The sequence below is a fragment of the Nansenia antarctica genome (assembly GCF_963989245.1).
Source record: "Nansenia antarctica genome assembly, chromosome: 16".
NCBI classification, from domain to species: domain Eukaryota; kingdom Metazoa; phylum Chordata; class Actinopteri; order Argentiniformes; family Microstomatidae; genus Nansenia; species Nansenia antarctica.
In genome coordinates this window covers 27,363,315-27,384,356 of record NC_137686.1, presented here as the reverse complement: position 1 = coordinate 27,384,356, position 21,042 = coordinate 27,363,315, and the positions used below count along the sequence as shown (strand labels likewise).

At 47.2% G+C, this 21,042-nt stretch overlaps 1 protein-coding gene across 1 annotated transcript; it reads right to left on the bottom strand.

The window, feature by feature from the left end:
- Window positions 1–13,223: 13,223 nt before the first annotated feature.
- On the bottom strand, window positions 13,224–19,625 carry LOC308171565 (RNA-binding protein MEX3B; the record flags this gene model as incomplete). Its single annotated transcript, XM_080546433.1, has 4 exons — window positions 19,588–19,625; window positions 18,100–18,721; window positions 15,925–16,181; window positions 13,224–14,624 (listed from the first exon to the last, which is right to left on the bottom strand). Exons 2-4 carry the CDS (start codon window positions 18,626–18,628, stop codon window positions 13,224–13,226), a joined length of 2,187 nt encoding a protein of 728 aa, XP_080402559.1. The 5' UTR covers window positions 18,629–18,721; window positions 19,588–19,625.
- Window positions 19,626–21,042: the final 1,417 nt, after the last annotated feature.

The following is a 21,042-nucleotide window of genomic DNA, read 5'->3' as shown; positions in this document are numbered from 1 at the left end:
GAAAAGAGTTGAAGGTGAAAAGAGTGAAGCAATTTTGTCTCACCTAAAAGACCCATAATAAGTCTAGTAGAAGTAAGAAACGTTTCAAATGTGCACAGTTAAGTTTGAGAACAGTTGGCTGCATATGGAAGAAATGATGCTGAGCCCATCAGTCACGATAGAGGAGGTAAAGGACTTAAGATTAATACAACATATACAGCACACATTTCATATTCTCTACATTCTTGGTCATTTATTCATCCGTGACCAGACTTTGCTGAGGTGCTGGAACCCAAGAGTATCAATAGAGTGCAGAATAACAGCATCCGCACACTCAAACACTGTGCAAAACGACGTAGTTTATTGCAAGCTTTCAGTCATAGACCTTCTTCAGGCATAAAGCAGACAAGTGAATGCAGAGGTATAAAGCTGTTCAAACAACATCACTTGATTCAGCCAATGCACAACACCTGTGTCAGATATTTCACCTAGTGAACCGTTTGAGGTGTGATTTGACACCTAAAATGTGTCTTACTGTTTGTTTGCTACAACATGCAGTGATATATGTTGTTACGACCCCATAGATGGTCTAGGCCTCTAGGGGATATGGGGTGTAACAATTAAATAAAACCGGGGGGACAAGAATCAGAGGAGATGGGAGATATAAAATAAACAAGATTTATTGCAAAAAGGTAACACAAACAGGTTTCCGAGAAACTCTTAACTGAAAACTACTCTATAAGAAAAGGAGAGCGAAAATCTAATGTATTAATGAAGGATAGTAAAGTAAAGCAATTAACTGACCAAGTAGGTGACCCGACCTCTAACCCTAACTAACAGATCCAAATACAAATAAAACTAAATTGCAACAAACATAAGATTAACAAACACAACCTTACAAAGCTACACAATACAAAACTACAGCTGTACTAACTAAACCAACACAAAACAACTCAGGAGTTGTAGTCTGGCCCACTGGCACCGTCACTGTGTCTCTCCCAGGCTTTTATCCTCCCTCCACCCTTGATTGAGGATCGGGCACACCTGTGCTCAATCAGGCCGTCACCATGGCGATAGGCAGGGAGGAAGGACAATCATCTGGGAGAGAACACAAGAAACTAACAGAACACACAGGACCACACGCTGCGGACGGAACACTGTTCTGGCAGTGATACTGGTACCTACAGGGCTCTCAAGTCTTTTTTTTATTTTTATTTATTTGTTTTTCTGATTTTATCCCTTTTTCACCCAATTTAGTATCCAATTGAACCCAACCTAGCATCCAATTATCCCCTGCCTATTGCGTAGGATCCGCCGCACGACCCCGTGGCCGGCAGCCCCAGAGGAGGCCGCCAGGCAGACTAGCTGACTGGCTCCTCGAGCCCAGCACCGTTATTCCGGCACCCCGGGGGCGGTGTTGCGCGACGGATCCTTGTCCGGAAATAGTCCTATACCCCCCTTTGGGAGCGGCCGCTCAATATGCCGCTCCCTGTGTGCCTCGGCCATATCCGGGTCTGGCGAGACCGGGATTCGATCCCAGTCCCCGGTGGGCAGCTTGCACTAGTGGCTAGTGCTTAGACCGCTACGCCACCGCGGGGCTTGGGGCTCTCAAGTCTCACGCATTGGGCGTGAGACAAGGTGCGGCGTGTGAACGGGTTGAAATGCGTGTGTCTCACGCCCAAAGCGTGAGACTTGAGAGCCCTGTACCTATATAGTTGTTGTAAGCATTGCCAATGTTAGTGAAGACATTCCCATAAACCAGGGTGGTGGTGAGACCGTTGAAGGGTGCTATTTGATCAAAACAGAGAAGCAGTGAAAGCTATACTTTCCTGTCTGGGACACCCAGGTGAGACCGGGAACAGAAACAGTTACAGTAGTTGAGTTTGTGATAGATAGCACGCTGTGTGAAACCACATCAAACATAAAAAGTGTCATCGATCACCCCGATGTGTCACTGATTGGATATCGACTGGGGTGAGTTATCTACCTGGCCTATAAGACAGTGTTAGTCCACTTAACTGAAAACTTGATGAGAATGCACAATAATTGCTATTGACGCAGGGAAATCCCAATACATTTCTATCAGTTCTTAGGAAGATGATTATTGATGTCATTCTTACAAATGACCTTCTTTTCCTCTCTTCTGTTCATGTTCGACATGAATGAATGAATGAATGAATGAATGAATGAATGAATGAATGAATGAATGATCTTTACTGTCATTGTACGGTACAACGAAATTGAAATGTTTCAATCCCTAGGTGCTAACAATCAAAACACCGTCCTAAGATAATAAAACACAAGAATGAGACATAAATAGACATAAATAGGGGGATATACCTAAAAGGAATCGGTAGGAATCGGAGTATGTATCTATTATTCAAACTTATATACACTACAGGGCCTATTCACAGGGGGGTATATAGACAGGGGGGAGTTAGCATGTAACTATGTACTTGTATAAACATATAAACATAATGAACTAGTAAACTTTAATACAGTGTATGTAAACCTAAACACAAGAATGTAAACATATGGCCCTCAATGCCGCAAGCTCTTCCTCTTGCGGTACAGATGGTCGACAATCACAACCTGGCTTCCTTCCTCTGAGATGTTTATGTTGGACTGATATTGAGTCTGCTGTGCCATCATAGCGCTCATCTCTTTCAGCACGGCGCGGACGTCAGGCTGACAGGTTTGTTGGGAGAGTGTTGAGGCAGCAGGTTCAGTTCCCTTGGGTGTCCGGCCGCATCCTGATTCTCATTCATATCGTCAACGGTAGAGAACATTTTGACTGATGTCATTTACACTGCTTAGATCTTCAGTGTCTCTCTGAACCGGTGGCTCAGACAGACAGAGAGACAGAGAGAGAGAGAGACATACAGACAGACAGGCAGTCAGACAGGCAGGCAGGCAGTCATACAGACAGACAGGCAGACAGACAGGAAGTCAGACAGACAGACAGAGAGACAGTCAGACAGACTGACAGAGAGACAGACTGACAGAGAGACAGACAGACAGACAGACTGACAGAGAGACAGACAGACAGACTGACAGAGAGACAGACAGACAGGCAGGCAGGCAGACAGAGAGAGAGAGAGACATACAGACAGACAGGCAGTCAGACAGGCAGGCAGGCAGTCATACAGACAGACAGGCAGACAGACAGGAAGTCAGACAGACAGACAGACAGAGAGACAGTCAGACAGACTGACAGAGAGACAGGCAGACAGACAGACTGACAGAGAGACAGACAGAGACAGAGAGACAGACAGACAGGCAGACAGACAGGCAGTCAGACAGGCAGACAGAGCTGGTAGTCTTTTGACCACTGATCGACTTGAAGGTAAAAGACAGCTGAGACAGCTATATACTGTAAGTGTCTAGGAGGCAGGCTAATTTACAAGACGCGCCAACTAGTGGTATTTGTGTGTAAATAGCACCTTCCCGTTATAAAGACTATATGGTCATTTGACCCCTGAGGCCAGGCTTATAGTAGCCTAGGTCAAATAGGCACGGCTGTTCTAGTGTTAATTGATGGTTTCATGCTCTCTTGTGCGAGCCCTTCACTACATAGGACAGTCCCTTTTTATCGTCAATGTACGTAAATCCATGTTTACATGCTCAGGGTCACATTTGCGCTTCGCCATATTCAGCTACTGCTTGAATGACATATGACAGACTAATCAATCAAATGTTGACATGACCATGGTGTGCATCTGGAAATGTCGATATTCCTTGTAGATGTTATCCAGGTTGTAAATATGTTTTGTAGACTGAATATCAAAGACTGCTTATCAAAGATGTTGACATCCAAACTAATCAATGCGCAAGCGGCTACGGTCACCTGCAGCGGTTATCTCACCTGCAGACTTCAAGATTGCGCATCTGTCAAATAAACAAACAACAAAACAAGTCTGACATGAGATAGCTAAGCACTAGAACAATTTTTTTGGCTTTTCTAGTGTTAAAATAGAAGGGTCTCCCCACCCTTTCCAGATAATACGATGTTTACTTCATAGTTCCGTATTTTTGAAGGAATATCATTGGCAGGTGTCAAGTCAGGTGACGCTTTAACGGGTTTTGATTGGTTAGCGGCATAGTAACCACAAGCGTTCACCTTATTAACTTAATGAATCGTAAGTTTAGTTTTCATAAAACTACGATGAAAAAATAGACTGCCAACAAACAGAAACATGTTCAGAAAAAAAACATTTAGCTTATATGAAAAAATCAACTACTCTATCGCTGCAGATCGATCATTAAAAAATAAAATAAACTAAAGCAGATAAGACAGCTTCTGCCCACCGCCGACAGTTGAGAAACACAACCCCCGTTAGCTCCTATAGGAGAGTGCGCCCTCTGGTGGTTCTAATTATATACTGCATCTCAAAAAGTATTTCCTCGATTCTTTGACATCTTCTCCTCCTCAAAACAAAACCCGTTGGGCAGGAGGCGAGGCCATAGGATGAGAGGAAGCCAAGGAAAGATTACATTTACAAAATATACTTCTCTCTAGCACTCTCTTTCTTCTTTCTCGAAAGGATTAGAGAACCCAGACTGTTGTTGGGAAGCAGCCAACTTTCTGGTCTTTTCTGGACCAGACCAACGGCTTTCCATCCCTGCCTCCTGGGCAGATGGGTGGCGAGTCTCTAGCGCCATCTGGTGGCAAAACGGGGGAGCAGCAATATATATATATATCACCCCATACTTCATTTTGTTTTCTGATTTCATCCCATTAATATAAAAATCGAATAGCCCGGTCGGTGTATGAGACATTTACATTAATGTAATGGCTTTTTTTTGGTTCTTGGCATTTAGCAGACGGTTTTTATCCAAAGCCACTTACAACAAATACATCTAAGTAAGTGAATCAACTATGACTCAGTCATAGCAGGAAATAGTAATTTGTGCTCGGGCCAGGGGCAGTCGTAATGCACAAGGAAAGATTTAGTTTTTTTTTAATTAACAGTAGAGAAAAACTGTACAGGGGGGGGAAGAGGGGAAGTAGAGGTCTCAGGAGGGACAGTTAAGGTGTAGCCTGAAGAGATGGAGGTCTTTAGGAGGGACAGTTAAGGTGTAGCCTGAAGAGATGGAGGTCTTCAGGAGGGACAGTTAAGGTGTAGCCTGAAGAGATGGAGGTCTTTAGGAGGGACAGTTAAGGTGTAGCCTGAAGAGATGGAGGTCTTTAGGAGGGACAGTTAAGGTGTAGCCTGAAGAGATGGAGGTCTTTAGGAGGGACAGTTAAGGTGTAGCCTGAAGAGATGGAGGTCTTCAGGAGGGACAGTTAAGGTGTAGCCTGAAGAGATGGAGGTCTTCAGGAGGGACAGTTAAGGTGTAGCCTGAAGAGATGGAGGTCTTTAGGAGGGACAGTTAAGGTGTAGCCTGAAGAGATGGAGGTCTTTAGGAGGGACAGTTAAGGTGTAGCCTGAAGAGATGGAGGTCTTTAGGAGGGATAGTTAAGGTGTAGCCTGAAGAGATGGAGGTCTTTAGGAGGGACAGTTAAGGTGTAGCCTGAAGAGATGGAGGTCTTTAGGAGGGACAGTTAAGGTGTAGCCTGAAGAGATGGAGGTCTTCAGGAGGGACAGTTAAGGTGTAGCCTGAAGAGATGGAGGTATTTAGGAGGGACAGTTAAGGTGTAGCCTGAAGAGATGGAGGTCTTCAGGAGGGACAGTTAAGGTGTAGCCTGAAGAGATGGAGGTCTTTAGGAGGGACAGTTAAGGTGTAGCCTGAAGAGATGGAGGTCTTTAGGAGGGACAGTTAAGGTGTAGCCTGAAGAGATGGAGGTCTTCAGGAGGGACAGTTAAGGTGTAGCCTGAAGAGATGGAGGTCTTTAGGAGGGACAGTTAAGGTGTAGCCTGAAGAGATGGAGGTATTTAGGAGGGACAGTTAAGGTGTAGCCTGAAGAGATGGAGGTCTTCTGGAGGGACAGTTAAGATGTAGCCTGAAGAGATGGAGGTCTTTAGGAGGGACAGTTAAGGTGTAGCCTGAAGAGATGGAGGTCTTTAGGAGGGACAGTTAAGGTGTAGCCTGAAGAGATGGAGGTCTTCAGGAGGGACAGTTAAGGTGTAGCCTGAAGAGATGGAGGTCTTCAGGAGGGACAGTTAAGGTGTAGCTAGCCTGAAGAGATGGAGGTCTTCAGGAGGGACAGTTAAGCTGTAGCCTGAAGAAATGGAGGTCTTCAGGAGGGACAGTTAAGGTGTAGCCTGAAGAGATGGAGGTCTTCAGGAGGGACAGTTAAGCTGTAGCCTGAAGAGATGGAGGTCTTCAGGAGGGACAGTTAAGCTGTAGCCTGAAGAGATGGAGGTCTTTAGGAGGGACAGTTAAGCTGTAGCCTGAAGAGATGGAGGTCTTCAGGAGGGACAGTTAAGGTGTAGCCTGAAGAGATGGAGGTCTTTAGGAGGGACAGTTAAGGTGTAGCCTGAAGAGATTGAGGTCTTTAGGAGGGACAGTTAAGGTGTAGCCTGAAGAGATGGAGGTCTTCAGGAGGGACAGTTAAGGTGTAGCCTGAAGAGATGGAGGTCTTCAGGAGGGACAGTTAAGGTGTAGCCTGAAGAGATGGAGGTCTTTAGGAGGGACAGTTAAGGTGTAGCCTGAAGAGATGGAGGTCTTCAGGAGGGACAGTTAAGGTGTAGCCTGAAGAGATGGAGGTCTTTAGGAGGGACAGTTAAGGTGTAGCCTGAAGAGATGGAGGTCTTTAGGAGGGACAGTTAAGGTGTAGCCTGAAGAGATGGAGGTCTTTAGGAGGGACAGTTAGGGTGTAGCCTGAAGAGATGGAGGTCTTCAGGAGGGACAGTTAAGGTGTAGCCTGAAGAGATGGAGGTCTTTAGGAGGGACAGTTAAGGTGTAGCCTGAAGAGATGGAGGTCTTTAGGAGGGACAGTTAAGGTGTAGCCTGAAGAGATGGAGGTCTTCTGGAGGGACAGTTAAGGTGTAGCCTGAAGAGATGGAGGTCTTTAGGAGGGACAGTTAAGGTGTAGCCTGAAGAGATGGAGGTCTTTAGGAGGGACAGTTAAGGTGTAGCCTGAAGAGATGGAGGTCTTCAGGAGGGACAGTTAAGGTGTAGCCTGAAGAGATGGAGGTCTTCAGGAGGGACAGTTAAGGTGTAGCTAGCCTGAAGAGATGGAGGTCTTCAGGAGGGACAGTTAAGCTGTAGCCTGAAGAGATGGAGGTCTTCAGGAGGGACAGTTAAGGTGTAGCCTGAAGAGATGGAGGTCTTCAGGAGGGACAGTTAAGGTGTAGCTAGCCTGAAGAGATGGAGGTCTTCAGGAGGGACAGTTAAGGTGTAGCCTGAAGAGATGGAGGTCTTCAGGAGGGACAGTTAAGGTGTAGCCTGAAGAGATGGAGGTCTTTAGGAGGGACAGTTAAGGTGCAGCTTGAAGAGATGGAGGTCTTTAGGAGGGACAGTTAAGGTGTACCCTGAAGAGATGGAGGTCTTCTGGAGGGACAGTTAAGGTGTAGCCTGAAGAGATGGAGGTCTTCAGGATACAGCAGAAGTTAAGGAGTGACTGTAGTCCTGATATTAGGTTAACTAACCCTAACCAAGATAGTACTTCTAAAGCTAAGCAGTATCCTGATATGTATTTAACAGGGTTCCGACAAGTTTCAACAAGTCAAATGTAAGACTTTTTTAGACCTCTTTGAATAGAATGTTAGACCTATTCGCGACACCATATGATAGGTTTTTGTCATCCTCGAGGTGATGAAATTAGGGATCTCACTGCCATACAGACAAAAAAGGATTTGAATTGGCATTTTTTTGGTTCCAGCTTGATTAATTTCTGCGTAAATAGATTTTTAGACTGAATAACTGAAATTTGAGACCTTTTTAGGTGGATTTTAGACTACAGCTTTTTAAGACCAGCGCGGAAACCCTGATGTAATACTAAAACACTAGCGTTAAAACCCAGCCTTAGAGGTGAAAGAAGACACAAACACACGTAAGTTATTGTTTTACAGTAAAAAATGAAACCAAAAACAAGATTTTATTAAAGAAGCATAAAAAATAAAACTCTTGATACATTTCTCATAACCGTCAAGTCAGTTCAAATCATACGTGTATACAATTGTTCCGGCTCACGGTTAAAAGGTCCATAAACTTTCAAATAAAATATATTTCAATTTTAAAATTTCTTCAATATTTTTTTCTCATTTTGTTATAAATTGCCTATATGTTGTACACAGGAAATAAGGAAGAAAAAATATGGAAAATAAAAAATAATTTTTGAAGTAATAAAAAGGGTCACATTATTGTCTGGGATATTTTTTTTTTTAGGTAAGCAAATAAATTGTAAAAATAAAATGTGTAAAAAGTTTTTTTTTTCCTCTTAAAACTTATTAGCTAATGCCTGGTGGCTCGAACACATGCAGATGGTTAACTTACAAATAATTATACATGTTTTTAAAAACTACACTTTTTAATCTTCCATCACTTTAAGTCTTGTAACTTTTTGAAAACGAGATTTCCCAATGATTGTATTCAGGGTATATACACACAAGTCAGGCCTGAAACCTTATTTGCCGACGTAACGTTTTGGTTCTGCATACAAAAAGAATTAAAGCAAAAAATAGGAAGGCGGACTTTCAGAGGGGGGGGGGGGGGGAACAGGACGCCCTGAGTATGGCACTGCCCCCCCTTCCCCGTGTCCGCCTCGGTCACAAAAAGGTCAGAGGTCACCGGCTAACGTGACTCAGGGAACCCTGTTTTCAAACCTTAAGGGAGGGGGGGGGGGGGGAGAGGGAGGAGGGAGGGGGGGGGAGAGGGAGGAGGGAGGGAGGGGGGAGGGAGGAGGGAGGGGGAGGGAAGGGAGGAGGGAAGGGAGGGGGAGGGGGGAGGGAGGAGGGAGGGGGAGGGAAGGGAGGAGGGAAGGGAGGGGGAGGGGGGAGGGAAGGGAGGGGGAAGGGAGGGGGGATTAAGTTCAGCTACAAAAATCAGCAGTCAATATGAGAATATTTGTACCTTTTTAACAGTTAATGCTACTATACATCGCTCCCTAACAACCGTCTCCCATAGGCCAGAGGTATCCTGGGTGGTAACACACCACCAAGTCACAATGAGAACTAGAGTCTGGCTAGTAGTTCAACTCTGGACATCAGAGGAGTGACAAGAGACAGCCTGGACACGTTCAAGTTCAGGAGAGGAGGAGAGGGGTAGGGAGGTGGGGTGGGGTTCGGTTGGCCTTAACACGGAGAGAGAGAGAGAGACTCAAAACAACAACAACAACAGTCATAGTAAATTAATCTGTTCCCTTAAGAGACACACAGTCGCATTCCCTGCGCCTTTAAGCGTCGTGAGTCTACAGAGAAAGTAGACCGGGTAGAGAGAGAGAGAGAGAGAGAAACAAAAACAAAACAAAAACAATGAAAAAAAAAAAACATTTGACGTAGGAACCCGGCAGGGACGGGTTGCCAGTTTTTTTTTTACACAGAAACGATCTCCCGCATGACGGTGGGGAGAGGAGGGGGGGGGGGGGGGGGGGGCAGGAGAACAGGTCAACAGTCAATCTCCACCAGCCACAAGAGCTTAGCCAGAGAGCAGAACCGAACAGCCCTGCCCTTTCCCCCTTCCTTCCCCCCACCGGTGACCCGGGGGAGTACGTTTTTCTATTTCACAGACGCCTTTCAGTAGGTAGCTGCACACCTAATAAAGCACCTTCAGTCTGAGTACAAACAAACAACATCAGCGGAGAACAGGAAAGACTGATCAGTTGGCTAGCTAGCTAGCTAGCTACTACTACTACTAACTAACTACGCTTCTTCCCCCACGTCGTGTGGTCTGTGCGCACGCGTAAAAACAAAAAAAAAGCATTCAAGTCTTGCAACAAGCACGGCTGTGCTACCGTTTAGGGGGGGGGGGGGGGGGAGTAGTAGGTTTTTACAGGTTTTAAGGATGGAGAAGAGAGCTGTTTGTCTTCACTAGTGAGCGACACACGTGGAGAGAGAGTCAAGCATCTAGATGGAGATGCATAGACAGTAGTAGTAGTAGTAGTAGTAGAGAGGAGGTACATCCAAGTCGTTGGTTTAACAGTAGCCTGGCACAGTGACCAATGCTTTAGAGCTCTGTCACCACCACAACACTGATCATCAGCTCCTTTAATGTTAAAATAAACGCATCTGTCCGTCTGTCGGTCCGTCCCCGACACAGACACATGATGAGGGGTGAAAGCTGTCCAGTGGAACCCTTGCTCTCATCTCTCCCAAACCATGTCGGACCAGTTATTAGTACCCCCCCCCTACCCCCAGAAAGGGTGGAAGAAAGAAAGGGAAGGAAGGAAGGAGGGAGGGATGGAGGACATCAACTGAGAGAGCCTGGTGCTAGCCTAACTAGCCAGCTCAACTGCTAACCCAGTGTTGTGTGTGTTCGTGACAGGGTGGGTTACCACCGTCACCTTAAGATGTAGAAGAAGAAGAAGAAGTTGGATCAGATAGGGGAGGAAAACCAAGCGACACATTCTGCAGCTGTTGGGATTGGAACACAGAGAGTGTTCTGGAACACAAAGAGTGTTCTGGAAGCCCTGTATGAACTAGCTGCCACGGATGATTTTTTTAGTTGATTATTCTTGCTATTGTCACCGATGAGAACCTGAAAAATGTCTGTGTGTGTGTGTGGTCATAGGAAGCCCTTTTTTCACTTATTTTGTTGTTGTTGTTTTCATGGCTTTGTCTCATTCAATGAGTAGATGTGTGTGCATCCAAGTTTTCTAGGGCTACATACCACAACAACCTAACCATGTACCGTCGTCAACACCGAAAAACCCAAACAATGTCCAAGTCATACTTTAAAACACCTATAAGTAGGCAGTGGATGTGGGGAAAAAAACAAAACACTGAAAACTACACACACAGGAAGAAAATAAAAAAATCTCACAGAATGCAAGTGCCACGTGGGCGGGTTTACCTAGGGGTACCCGTGCGGGGTAGGGGGTAGTGGGGAGGAGGTTGGGGGATTTGAATTGACACCGATATTCTCCATAAAGTGAACTACGTTTGGCTGAGAGAGTAGCGCTCTAGATGGGAGGGGGGGGGGGGGTGTAGGGTGCCAAACAGCTTTGCTGTCGGGAGGAAGGCGGAAGACCCGGAAAAACAACAACAATTGGGAGTCTTAAATGACTTTAAACGCTGTGGTTTTTACGCTCACGTTTTTTTTCTTTTTACAGTGCACAGTAGAGCTCAAAACTAACTAACGCCCCTAATACTGGGAGACCAGCCGCCACCACCACCTCTCACTCTCTCTAACCCAGAGAAGAGCCGCTATTGGACGAGAACATTCCGGTGTGTGACATCACATAGCACCTCTCTTATAAATCCTATACTTCAACAACACGTGTCAGAGAGGGAGTTTGGGGGGTGTGGAGGGAGGGAGGGAGACCTGGGACACACAAAGAAAACCCACTCAAACAAAAACAGCCTTTTTTCCGAAAGTTAACTGTAACAGATTAGAAGACCTTATAATAAAAAGGACTGTCGGGGTTTTCCTGCTGGGAGGAGGGGGGGGGGGGGTCAATGGAAGGGTTGGGGTGGGTGTCTTAACTTAACCCACAGGTATGGAAGAGAGAGAGAGAAGAGGAGAAAATCGGGCTAAAAAACCAAACCTGTCCCGTTTTCACAAGACACACGTGATGTCAAGTGAAGGGACACTACAACTAGCCTAGCCTAATCTGGCCCGCGGACTTAAAGCCCAACATTTACTACCACCACCACGAGCTCTGCTTCATCCGATCTATGCAGACACACGCACAAGAGAGAGAGAGAGAAAAGAGAAATTAAACATGGGAATTAAAGCCAGCCAGACAGACAGACAGACAGGAGGACAGACAGAAGGAGAGTAGTGGACAGAGAAACTGACCCTAGGCATTTTGTTCCTAATAATAAATTCCTTCAATCACAATCAACACTTCCGTAATCATTACCCGGGACACAAACCACGACATTAAATATCACGCTCTTGATCCGTTATTAATATCTGAAAGTGTTTCTGTTGTTGTTGTCGTCGTCGACAATGAGGCCTAGCAGAGGGGTCCTCCCCTCTCGTGCTGGTGTGTCGGGACTGAAAGGTGCCCGTTACTCTGCCTGTCTTCATGAAAGTCAGTGTCCTCGATCAGGCATATTATTATAACACCACGATACCTAAAAACACCCCCTCTGGGGCCTTAAAAAACATCTCTAACACTACTAAAGCATGGTCGGGAGGGACAGGAAAGAAACTCAGAGGACTCTGTAGGTGGTGGACCTGTGTGGTTTCTCGCTGTCCTGTCAAAGAACAATCGCAAAAACCAAAAAGAAGAGAGAGGAGTAGTAGAAAAGTGCAGACCTAGGCAGCTTCTTTCGTCGAAAAATATCTTATAAGTACAAAAAGTTTTTTTTTAAAGAAAAAAAAAAAAGAAGAAGAAAAAGGCTGAGAGAGAAGAGAGAAGAAAGAGAATAAAAGAGAGAGAGAGAGAGAGAGAGAGAGAGAATAAGAGAGAGAGAGAGAGAGAGAATAAGAGAGAGAAGAGAGAATAAAAGAGAGAGAATAAGAGAGAGAGAGAAGAGAGAGAATAAAAGCAGGCAGATAATCAGAAGACGCCGGGGGTGAACAGTACTACAGACTGAGTCAGCGCCGGAGGCCGGTCCAGGTCGACACGAAGGCCTGAAGAAAGATAAGACACTGGTTTCCTTCCCCCCCCCACCCCCCCTTCCAACCCCCCCCACCCCCCCCCCCCCCATCCTCCGCCCTCCCCCACAAAGAAAGTCCCCTCCGAGAGAAAACCCTTCCGATCCCGAAACTCCAACCGCCTTTTCCCGCAGTTCCACCCGCCCCGAAAAGTCTCAAAACAACAATCAGTCAAAGAAGAAATAATAATCAAATGTCATTATTATTATTATTATTTCTCATCATCAATAGTTTATCATCAGCATCATCTTTTTAAATCAACATCCGTATAGTGTCATCATATTTCTAATATTGTAATTTATTATTATTCTGGTCCGTCCTGCGTGTGAAAGTGGCAGTTGGTCGGTCGGTCGGTTGGCGTCGGTTGGTGTTTGTCCGTCCGTCCGTCCGTCCACAAGTTGAAGCCCCACTTGACGCCTCTCAGATATTAAGACGACGAAGTGAGTAAAAGTTCTGTTTTGTTTTGCGTTTTTCTTTTTAAAATGACACCCATCTTCCCTATCTCCCTCCCTCCCTCCCACCCTCCCTCCCTCTCTCCATCCCCCTTAAGTCTGTGGGTACGGGGGTCCGCCAGGGGGCGGCGGGGGGGGGGACTAGGAGAAGATGCGGATGCACTGTGTGGCGGGGATGTGGCACACGGGGCACTCGGGCTCGGCCGACTGGCAGATCTGCCCGGCACAGTCCATGCAGAACAGGTTGTGGCCGCAGGGGACCAGGGCGGCCGTCACCTCGCTCTCGAAACACACGAAGCAGTCCCTGCCCCCTGGCCCCACGCCCCCCCCCGGCCCCACGCCCACGCCCACCACCCCGACCAGACCCACCGCCGCCTTCAGCCTACCCAGCATGCCCTGGGCCAGGCCCACGCCGCTGCCGCCGCCCTCCGAGTCGGTGGGCGACCCCCCGGGGAGGGAGGAGGCCGAGCAGGAGCTGTACCCCGTGGACGAGCCCCCCGAGCTGGAGCTGGACGCCGCGGAGAAGGAACCGGCCGTGCCGCCGCCCGTCTGCTGCAGCCAGGAGAGGGCGCTGAGCGGGTCGCTCTGGGCCCGGCGGGCCAGCGGGTGGTCCAGGGGTCCTCCCCCCCCCGCTGCGGCCGCCGCGGAGTCCGGGGGGAGGGTGGGGGAGAGGCGGGGGGTGACGGCGCCTCCGCTCAGGCCGCTGCTGTTCCTCCGGAGGGGCTGCTGCTGCTGAGGCTGCTGGGAAGAGGAGTTTCCGCCTCCGCTTCCGCCCGGGGTCTTGGCTCCGCCTCCTCCTCCGCCGTTGATGAAGGGCGCCCAGATGTTAGCGGCGCTGAACTCGAACCCGAGTTCTTCTGAGGGGGGCAAACCGGCCGTTGTGGTGGCGTCCCCGCCGAACGTGAACCCCCCTCCTCCGCCTCCTCCCCCGGCGCTGCTGGAGCCCGTGCTGAAGGGGCTAGTGGGGCTCCCCCCTCCCTCGGTGGCTCTCCGCGAGGCGCTGTAGCTCTCGGAGGAGGAGGAGGTCATGCCTCCGCCGTTGTGGTGCGCCGTGGCGTGGTGGTAGGAGGACGAGGAGGCCGAGGATGACTGCTGCTGCTGCTGCTGCTGCTGCTTCCGGCCGGAAGAAGAGTGGTGGTGCATGGCCAGGGGGAGAGGGGGTGGAGGTGGGGGAGGAGGCGGAGGAGGGGCGGAGTGGTGGTGGTTGTGGCTGTTGTGGTTGTTGTTGGTGGCCCGGGACCACAGCGCGGCCCCCAGACCCCCCGCCAGGGCGCCCAGCCCTTCCAGGCTGACGTCGGTGCCGTTGGAGTGGAAGTCGTTGTCGCCCTGGAGGTCCACGAAGGCGCCGGTGCGCAGGGTGATGTGCGTCTCGATCTCCTCGCGGGCGCGGTCCACGTTCTCCGGCATGCCCGTCACCTCGAACACGGGGTCCTTCTCCCGGCTGGGCGTCACGATGTAGGTGTGCGTCTGCTGCTGGATGCGCTTGATGGTCGCGCCCTTGGGCCCCACGACCAGGCCCACGACCCTGTACGGTACCCGCACCTGGGGGAGGGAGGGGGGGAGGGAACGACGCATATCAGGATTAAAACCAAAATCTTTCCAAAAAGAAACTAAAATGTCAACATATTTTTGGTTGTTGTTTTTGTTCAATTATGTTCATTCCGGTACAAAGTACAATACAACGAAATGCAGTTTAGCGTCCAACCAGAAGTGCAAATAGTGACATAAGGGCATTGATATAAATAGAACAAGAGGTAGTGATGATAGGTGACTATGTAATATACAGTATGTGGGAACGACGCATATCACGATTAACACCAAATATCTCCCTTTTCTTTCAGTGGACACAGAAACACGATTCTACATGTGGCGTATGGTGCATGTAGGCCCAGGGTTGTAGACCACTAGCCTCTACATCCACCGATCAATCCAAATTGCGTTACTGTCTCACACACACGAAGAGTGGCTAGCTGCGAGGCCAGGCAACCACGCTACCATACGATAGCTTTTTGTCATCCTCGAGGTGATGAAATTAGGGATTTCACTGCCATATAGACAAAAAAAGGAAGCGAATCTGCATTTTTTTGGGGTTCCAGCTTGATTAATTTCCGCGTAAATAGATGTGGTCGGACTGATTTCCTTGCAGGATCTAATTTTTAAGACCTAGCACCTCATTTTTAGACCAAATAACTGAAATGTGCGCCCTTTTTAGGCCTTATCGATTGGATTGCTGGATTTTAGACTTTAAGGCTTTTTAAGACCAGCGCGGGAACCCTGATTATGAGACGACTGGTCTAGTTTAGCTGTGTTCGTAGGGTCAGTAGGCCTCGGCACCCTTGACGCCTTTCGGCCTGTTCAAGCCCCTACAAATATCTTCTTTAGGAGGGCTGTATCAGCGGGAAACCATTACTTTAGAGAGACCGCTTTCTTGACCCTCCACACTAAATCTTTATTTGTTTTTTTTAATAGTAATAAAAAATGTGACACGTTCTAGTCTTTCGGTCCACATGTCGGCAACCAATCCTACCAACCCTAACCTAGTTAACTACAACACTACTTTACATTGTTAGCAGGCTCACAAAACAAACTGTGTTAGTTGACTAGCGACTAGTGTCGTTGATTTTCAACAACGCAGAAATGTATGTAAGAAAAGTCTTGATTTTAACATCATTACATCGGATCTCAACATGAGGACCAAATGATCAGACTGTGTCACAAACGTCAACATATTTTTGTTAGTTGTTGTTGTTAAATGACGTTAATTCCAGAACATCTACCACGCTGGCTAAGCTGGGGTATGGCTGGGGGTGTGTGTCCAGGTGTGTCCAGGTGTGTCGTGTACCTGGATGGTGGTCTGTCCGGGCAGGTGTGGGGGTCCGGGCAGGGCCCCCCCCGTCCCGGGCCCGGTGGTGCCGGCGGCCCCGGCCTTGCAGCGGGAGGCTCTGATCATGGAGAAGTGCTCCGCCGCCGAGACGATCTCCCGCTTGGCCATCTCCACGTCCTCCCTGCGGCCCGTCACTATGAACACGGGCTCCTCACCCCGCACCGGGGTCTTGATGTAGGTGTTGGTCTTGGCACGCAGGGCCTTGATCTTACACCCTGGGACAGACAGGGACAGGGAGAGACAGAGGGGTAGGTTAGTTATCATAGATCAACTAAAATTGTCCTGGGACAGGGACAGGGAGGGAGAGAGAGGGGTAGGTTAGTTATCATAGATCAACAGAGCGGTGGGTTTTAGTCATCATAGATCATTGAAAATTATCTTTTTCATCTAAAATCATCTAAAAAAGGGGCGGCTGTGTGTCTCAGGAGGTAGAGCCGGCGTCTAATGATGATCGCAAGGTCGGCGGTTCGAGCCCCGGCTGGCCACTTGTTGTGGTATCATTAGGGCAAGACACTGAACCCCAATGAGCGGGCCGGCCGGCGCCTTGCATGGTAGCTTGCCGCCATTGGGTGTGTGAATGTGTGTGTGAACGGGTGAACGAGAGGCCGTTGTAAAGCGCTTTGGAATAAGGCTCTATATAAGTCAGTCCATTTACCATTTATGATCTAAAAATGTCATGCCACTTTAGGAGAGATGGTGCATAAAAAAGAAGTAAACAAAGAAAATGTGTTGCAATCTCCATTGTGGTCCACTAGGAATGTGGATATCATTCACTTGTGAGGCTAGAAAATATTTAGTTTTTTAAGTTTATGCGAATTCCAACTGCTATGCTATGACAGTGGTGTAAGTACATTGTGTAGTTGAGTATAAAAAGTGCATAACAGTAGATATATAGAATATATATAATTCTACAACGGTTATCATGACAGTAAACGTATCTAGTAAAGCATGTTTATGAACAGACACAAAGGCATAACGAACTGGGTTATCCCACCAAACTGAACAGTTGAAAAACAGTCTGGACTCAAAAATAAATAAATGAAATTGCGCTGCCATATTCTGATCCGAGCAGAGAAATGTGTTACTGTGTCTTTAAACACGAACGCGTCTCTGAGCTCAGCCAATCGGCTGCCGAGTGTGTGATGTCATCGGGGAGGCAGAAAGCATGGCATTTTCAAACAAAGAGAACAATGCCACAACGCTGCCACAGCCAAACCCAGACAGAATGGGGATAAATGGGGTAAAATAATAGCATTTTAAAATATGGAGTGTTTAAATAAATAAAACGGGAAAGAATTTGCGGAGACAGACACACACACACACCGGAGACACACACACACACACACACACACCCTGGCCCTCCCAGTCTAACCACCGGGGTTGATCAAAATGACATAAAATAACCACAAAACACACTCTCACTGTCAACGCGAAAGTAAACAGTAGGGTGTAATGTTCAGATGAAAGCCGTGGGGTGTATATACTATAAAAATCTTAATTTATTCGATACGTTTCTTTTGTTTGGTTTGGTGCAGCCTTGCTTCTAGACATGTCCAGACTCCTGACAATCTGCCGCTTTGTCTGACCCTCTCTCTCTCCCCCACCCCTCCCCCTCCTCTCTCCCTCCCCACCCCTCCCCCTCCCGCCTCCTCATGTAAGCACACACACACACACACACAGACACACACACACACACACACCACTCAAACCCGTTGTCTCAATGTTGTAAGGTGATGCAAAAAAACAACAACTTGGAGTTCTCGATCAACCTTTTACATTATGCAAGAGGAGGACACATAAACAACAACAACTTCTTTTGTAGCGATCGATGATTTCGACTGGGTGGTGTGATAACACTCAGGGTCCCGCTAAGAAAGAAACTCACTCGTGTGAGGAGGAGGAGAGCCACAATATCACAACCCAAACAAAAGAAGGCGGTCTGCCTCCTCCATGGCATCGCTGTGGTTGTGACGGGAAGGAGGAGGGATGGGGGTTTAAGGGGTTAGGCTGGATGCTGCTTACACCTCCAGGGTAGAATAAAAGAAGACTATCTTGTATGTCAGCCAGGGTTTACAGCAGCAGACACAAAACCATACAATAACAATAGGAAAAACAACCGATTCTTAATCTTACCTTGTCTTCCAACGATTTCGGCGACGTGCTCCGAGCTGGGCACGGGGACGCATTCGGTCATGTTGACACTCCTCTTGCGGCCGAGCGCGGAGCTTTGTTCCCCGTGGAGCATGGAGGAGGAGGAGTGGGGGCCCCCGGCCATGTGGTACCCACCCGAGGAGCCGTAGTACTCCGGCGACGGCGAGCAGGACGTCGGCGAGTCCCGGGAGCCTCCCGGGTGGTGTTCCCCCATCATCTGGAGGTCGACGTTGCAGTAACCCCCGCCGTTGCAGTTGTCGGAGCCCGGGGGCCCCTGGGTCCCGTCCAGCAAGGGGTCACCACCGCCGACCATCCCGCCACAGTCCACCTTCTCCAGGGCCATCAGTGACAGCTGGTCCAGGGCGAAGCGGAGCGCCTCTTGGTGGACTGAGGTCTCTTGGACAGACTCGTGGTGGTCCGTGTCTCGGGGCATGCTCACCCCGTTGTGTGTCTGGCTGCTGACTACCATGTCGTGGTCCATGATCTCGGGGTGGAACAAGGGGCTAGGCATTATTATTCCCCAAACATCCAGATCTTAGGGGGGTCAGTCCAGTCGCACCTTTGGTTTGCAAAATTGCAAAGGCAAAAGCGCTCGTTTTTTTTCCTGGAGAGAAAAAGAACTGTGAGAAACAGACACAATAATTAAAAAAGGGTTGTTCAATACTAAAGTAAAAAAAAGAGAGACGCACAAAAACATTCAAAGTTGTAGAAAACAAAGGGGTTTGGTGATGATAATAAATAATAATAATAATAATAATAATAATAATAATATGTTGTGGTCCCATCAACATAAAGCTGCTTGGCTGCTGCCACCCTGTTCTCCTCTCAACCCCTCTCCTGCTTTGTCTGTGTTGTTGCTTATTCTGTCTGGCAGAAAAAAAATCATCTATCTATCTGTCTGGATGGTTATCTTGTTGAAATCCAGGGTCCACCAACAACCATGCAGCCGATATACAACCCCTACTCCCACCCTGGACACCCCCTAATAAGACCCCGTGTCTTTTGTCTTATTCCATCGGTGGTCTCATCCCCGAAAAACACAGCCAAGCAATTTGGGGGAAAGCGGTAAAGGGCTGTTGTTAGCTTGTGCTATAGCATAGCACAAGCTAGCCTGGGGGGTATTCCATCAACGTGGCTGAAGGGAAATCCAGGCTTGTTCTTGTGAGACCTCGCGAGATTTCACGAAAAATACCATGTGGAAATCGAGAAATCTCGCGAGACTTGTCAAAAAGTCTCCCAAAAAAGCCTGGATTTTCCGTCAGCCACGTTGATGGAGTACCCCCCCCTCCCCCCTGCTCCCACAGTTATAGTCAGTCACGTTGTCTGTCCCTTTGTTTGGGAGCACCACAGCTGGCTACTGGTAGCCCAACACAGAATACTGCTACAAGTTCAACTAAATCAGTCCAAACCTCACACTTTAAAAAAAAATATATATTTTAAAAAAACAAGGTTTATAAAAACTTACTTTACCTTTTCCGCTCCCTCCTCGTTTCTCCTGCAGTTTCCTCTTATTGTTGGAGAGTCTGGAAGGAGAGATGGCTGTGCGCTAACCCACGCTAGCTTAGCTTCGCTAGATTGGTTGGGGGCGTTGGGAGAGAAAATGTTTTAAAAACCCCAACCAGAGGGTTTAGGGGTGTTAGGGTTGGTCCACCAGACTGGAGCCGAATTCCGAGGTCTTTAGTGTTTCACCAGCCCTTCATGCTTCGCATCGATCGGTTCAGAGCCTGATCATCTATCCCTATTTCCATGCAGATAGCCAGGGTTCTCTGTCTCTGTGTGTAGCTCTGCTCCGGTCCCTGGCGCTCCTGGTCCACCGCCTTTGTCTGTCTCTCTGCCCGCACACGGCACTGTGACGTCACCCGCGACATGACGTCACCCGCGACAGTGACACAACAATGGGTTCAAAGGCCGCGCTGGGCCGCACCGTCGCGATCGATACGAGACAGACAGACAGACAGACCCGTTGGATAATCCCTCCTTAATCGGGATAGATAAATAAATGACATACGTTATATATATTTATTATTATTATTATTATTATTAGTAGTAGTAGTAGTAGTAGTACTAGTATTATTATTATTATTATTATTATTATTATTATTATTATTAAGTATAGTATAATATATATATTTATTAAGTATAGTATAATATATATATATATTATTATTATATATACTGTATATATATTATATATTAGTATAATATATATATATATATATTATGACATACTCATATATATATATTATAGTATAGTATAGTATAATATATATAGTATAATATATATTTTAATTATTATTAGTAGTAGTATTATTTTTAAGTATAGTATGATATATATACTGTATATAGTATAGTATAAGTATTATTATTAGTAGTAGTATTATATGTTATATATATATAATTGTTTATTTATTTAGCCTTTGTTTAACCAGGAATAACAACTCGTATATATATATATATATATATAATTTGATGGTCCTGATTCATTGACTATTTCGTGAGAAACTGATCATAAAACGTAACCAATGACAATGTCACAAGGTTGGGATGTGATGAGGGCTGTTGTTGTTGTTGAAGGTATTTGACACAGATCAGATATGACATTAACTAAATCATTGATGCCCCCCCCCCTCTGCATGCAGCGAGTTTAGACTTTCCATTATTCATATAGATACATTAATGATAACAATGCAAATTCCAGCTTTTGATCCTGTACACTCAGTATGCAGACCCAATGTACCTGAGACTAGTCTGGTTCAGTCACAGACAACTACAAGGAAATACAAGATATAATTGCTCTGGTCGTGTGTCTTCTCTGCCAGCAGGTTAGGGGACCCTGGACCACTGGCGGACTCAGGGGGGGCGACTGGTCTAAACTTGACCATGTGCCCCCACCGTTGAAAACACTAAAGTGCCCTTTTGAGTGGC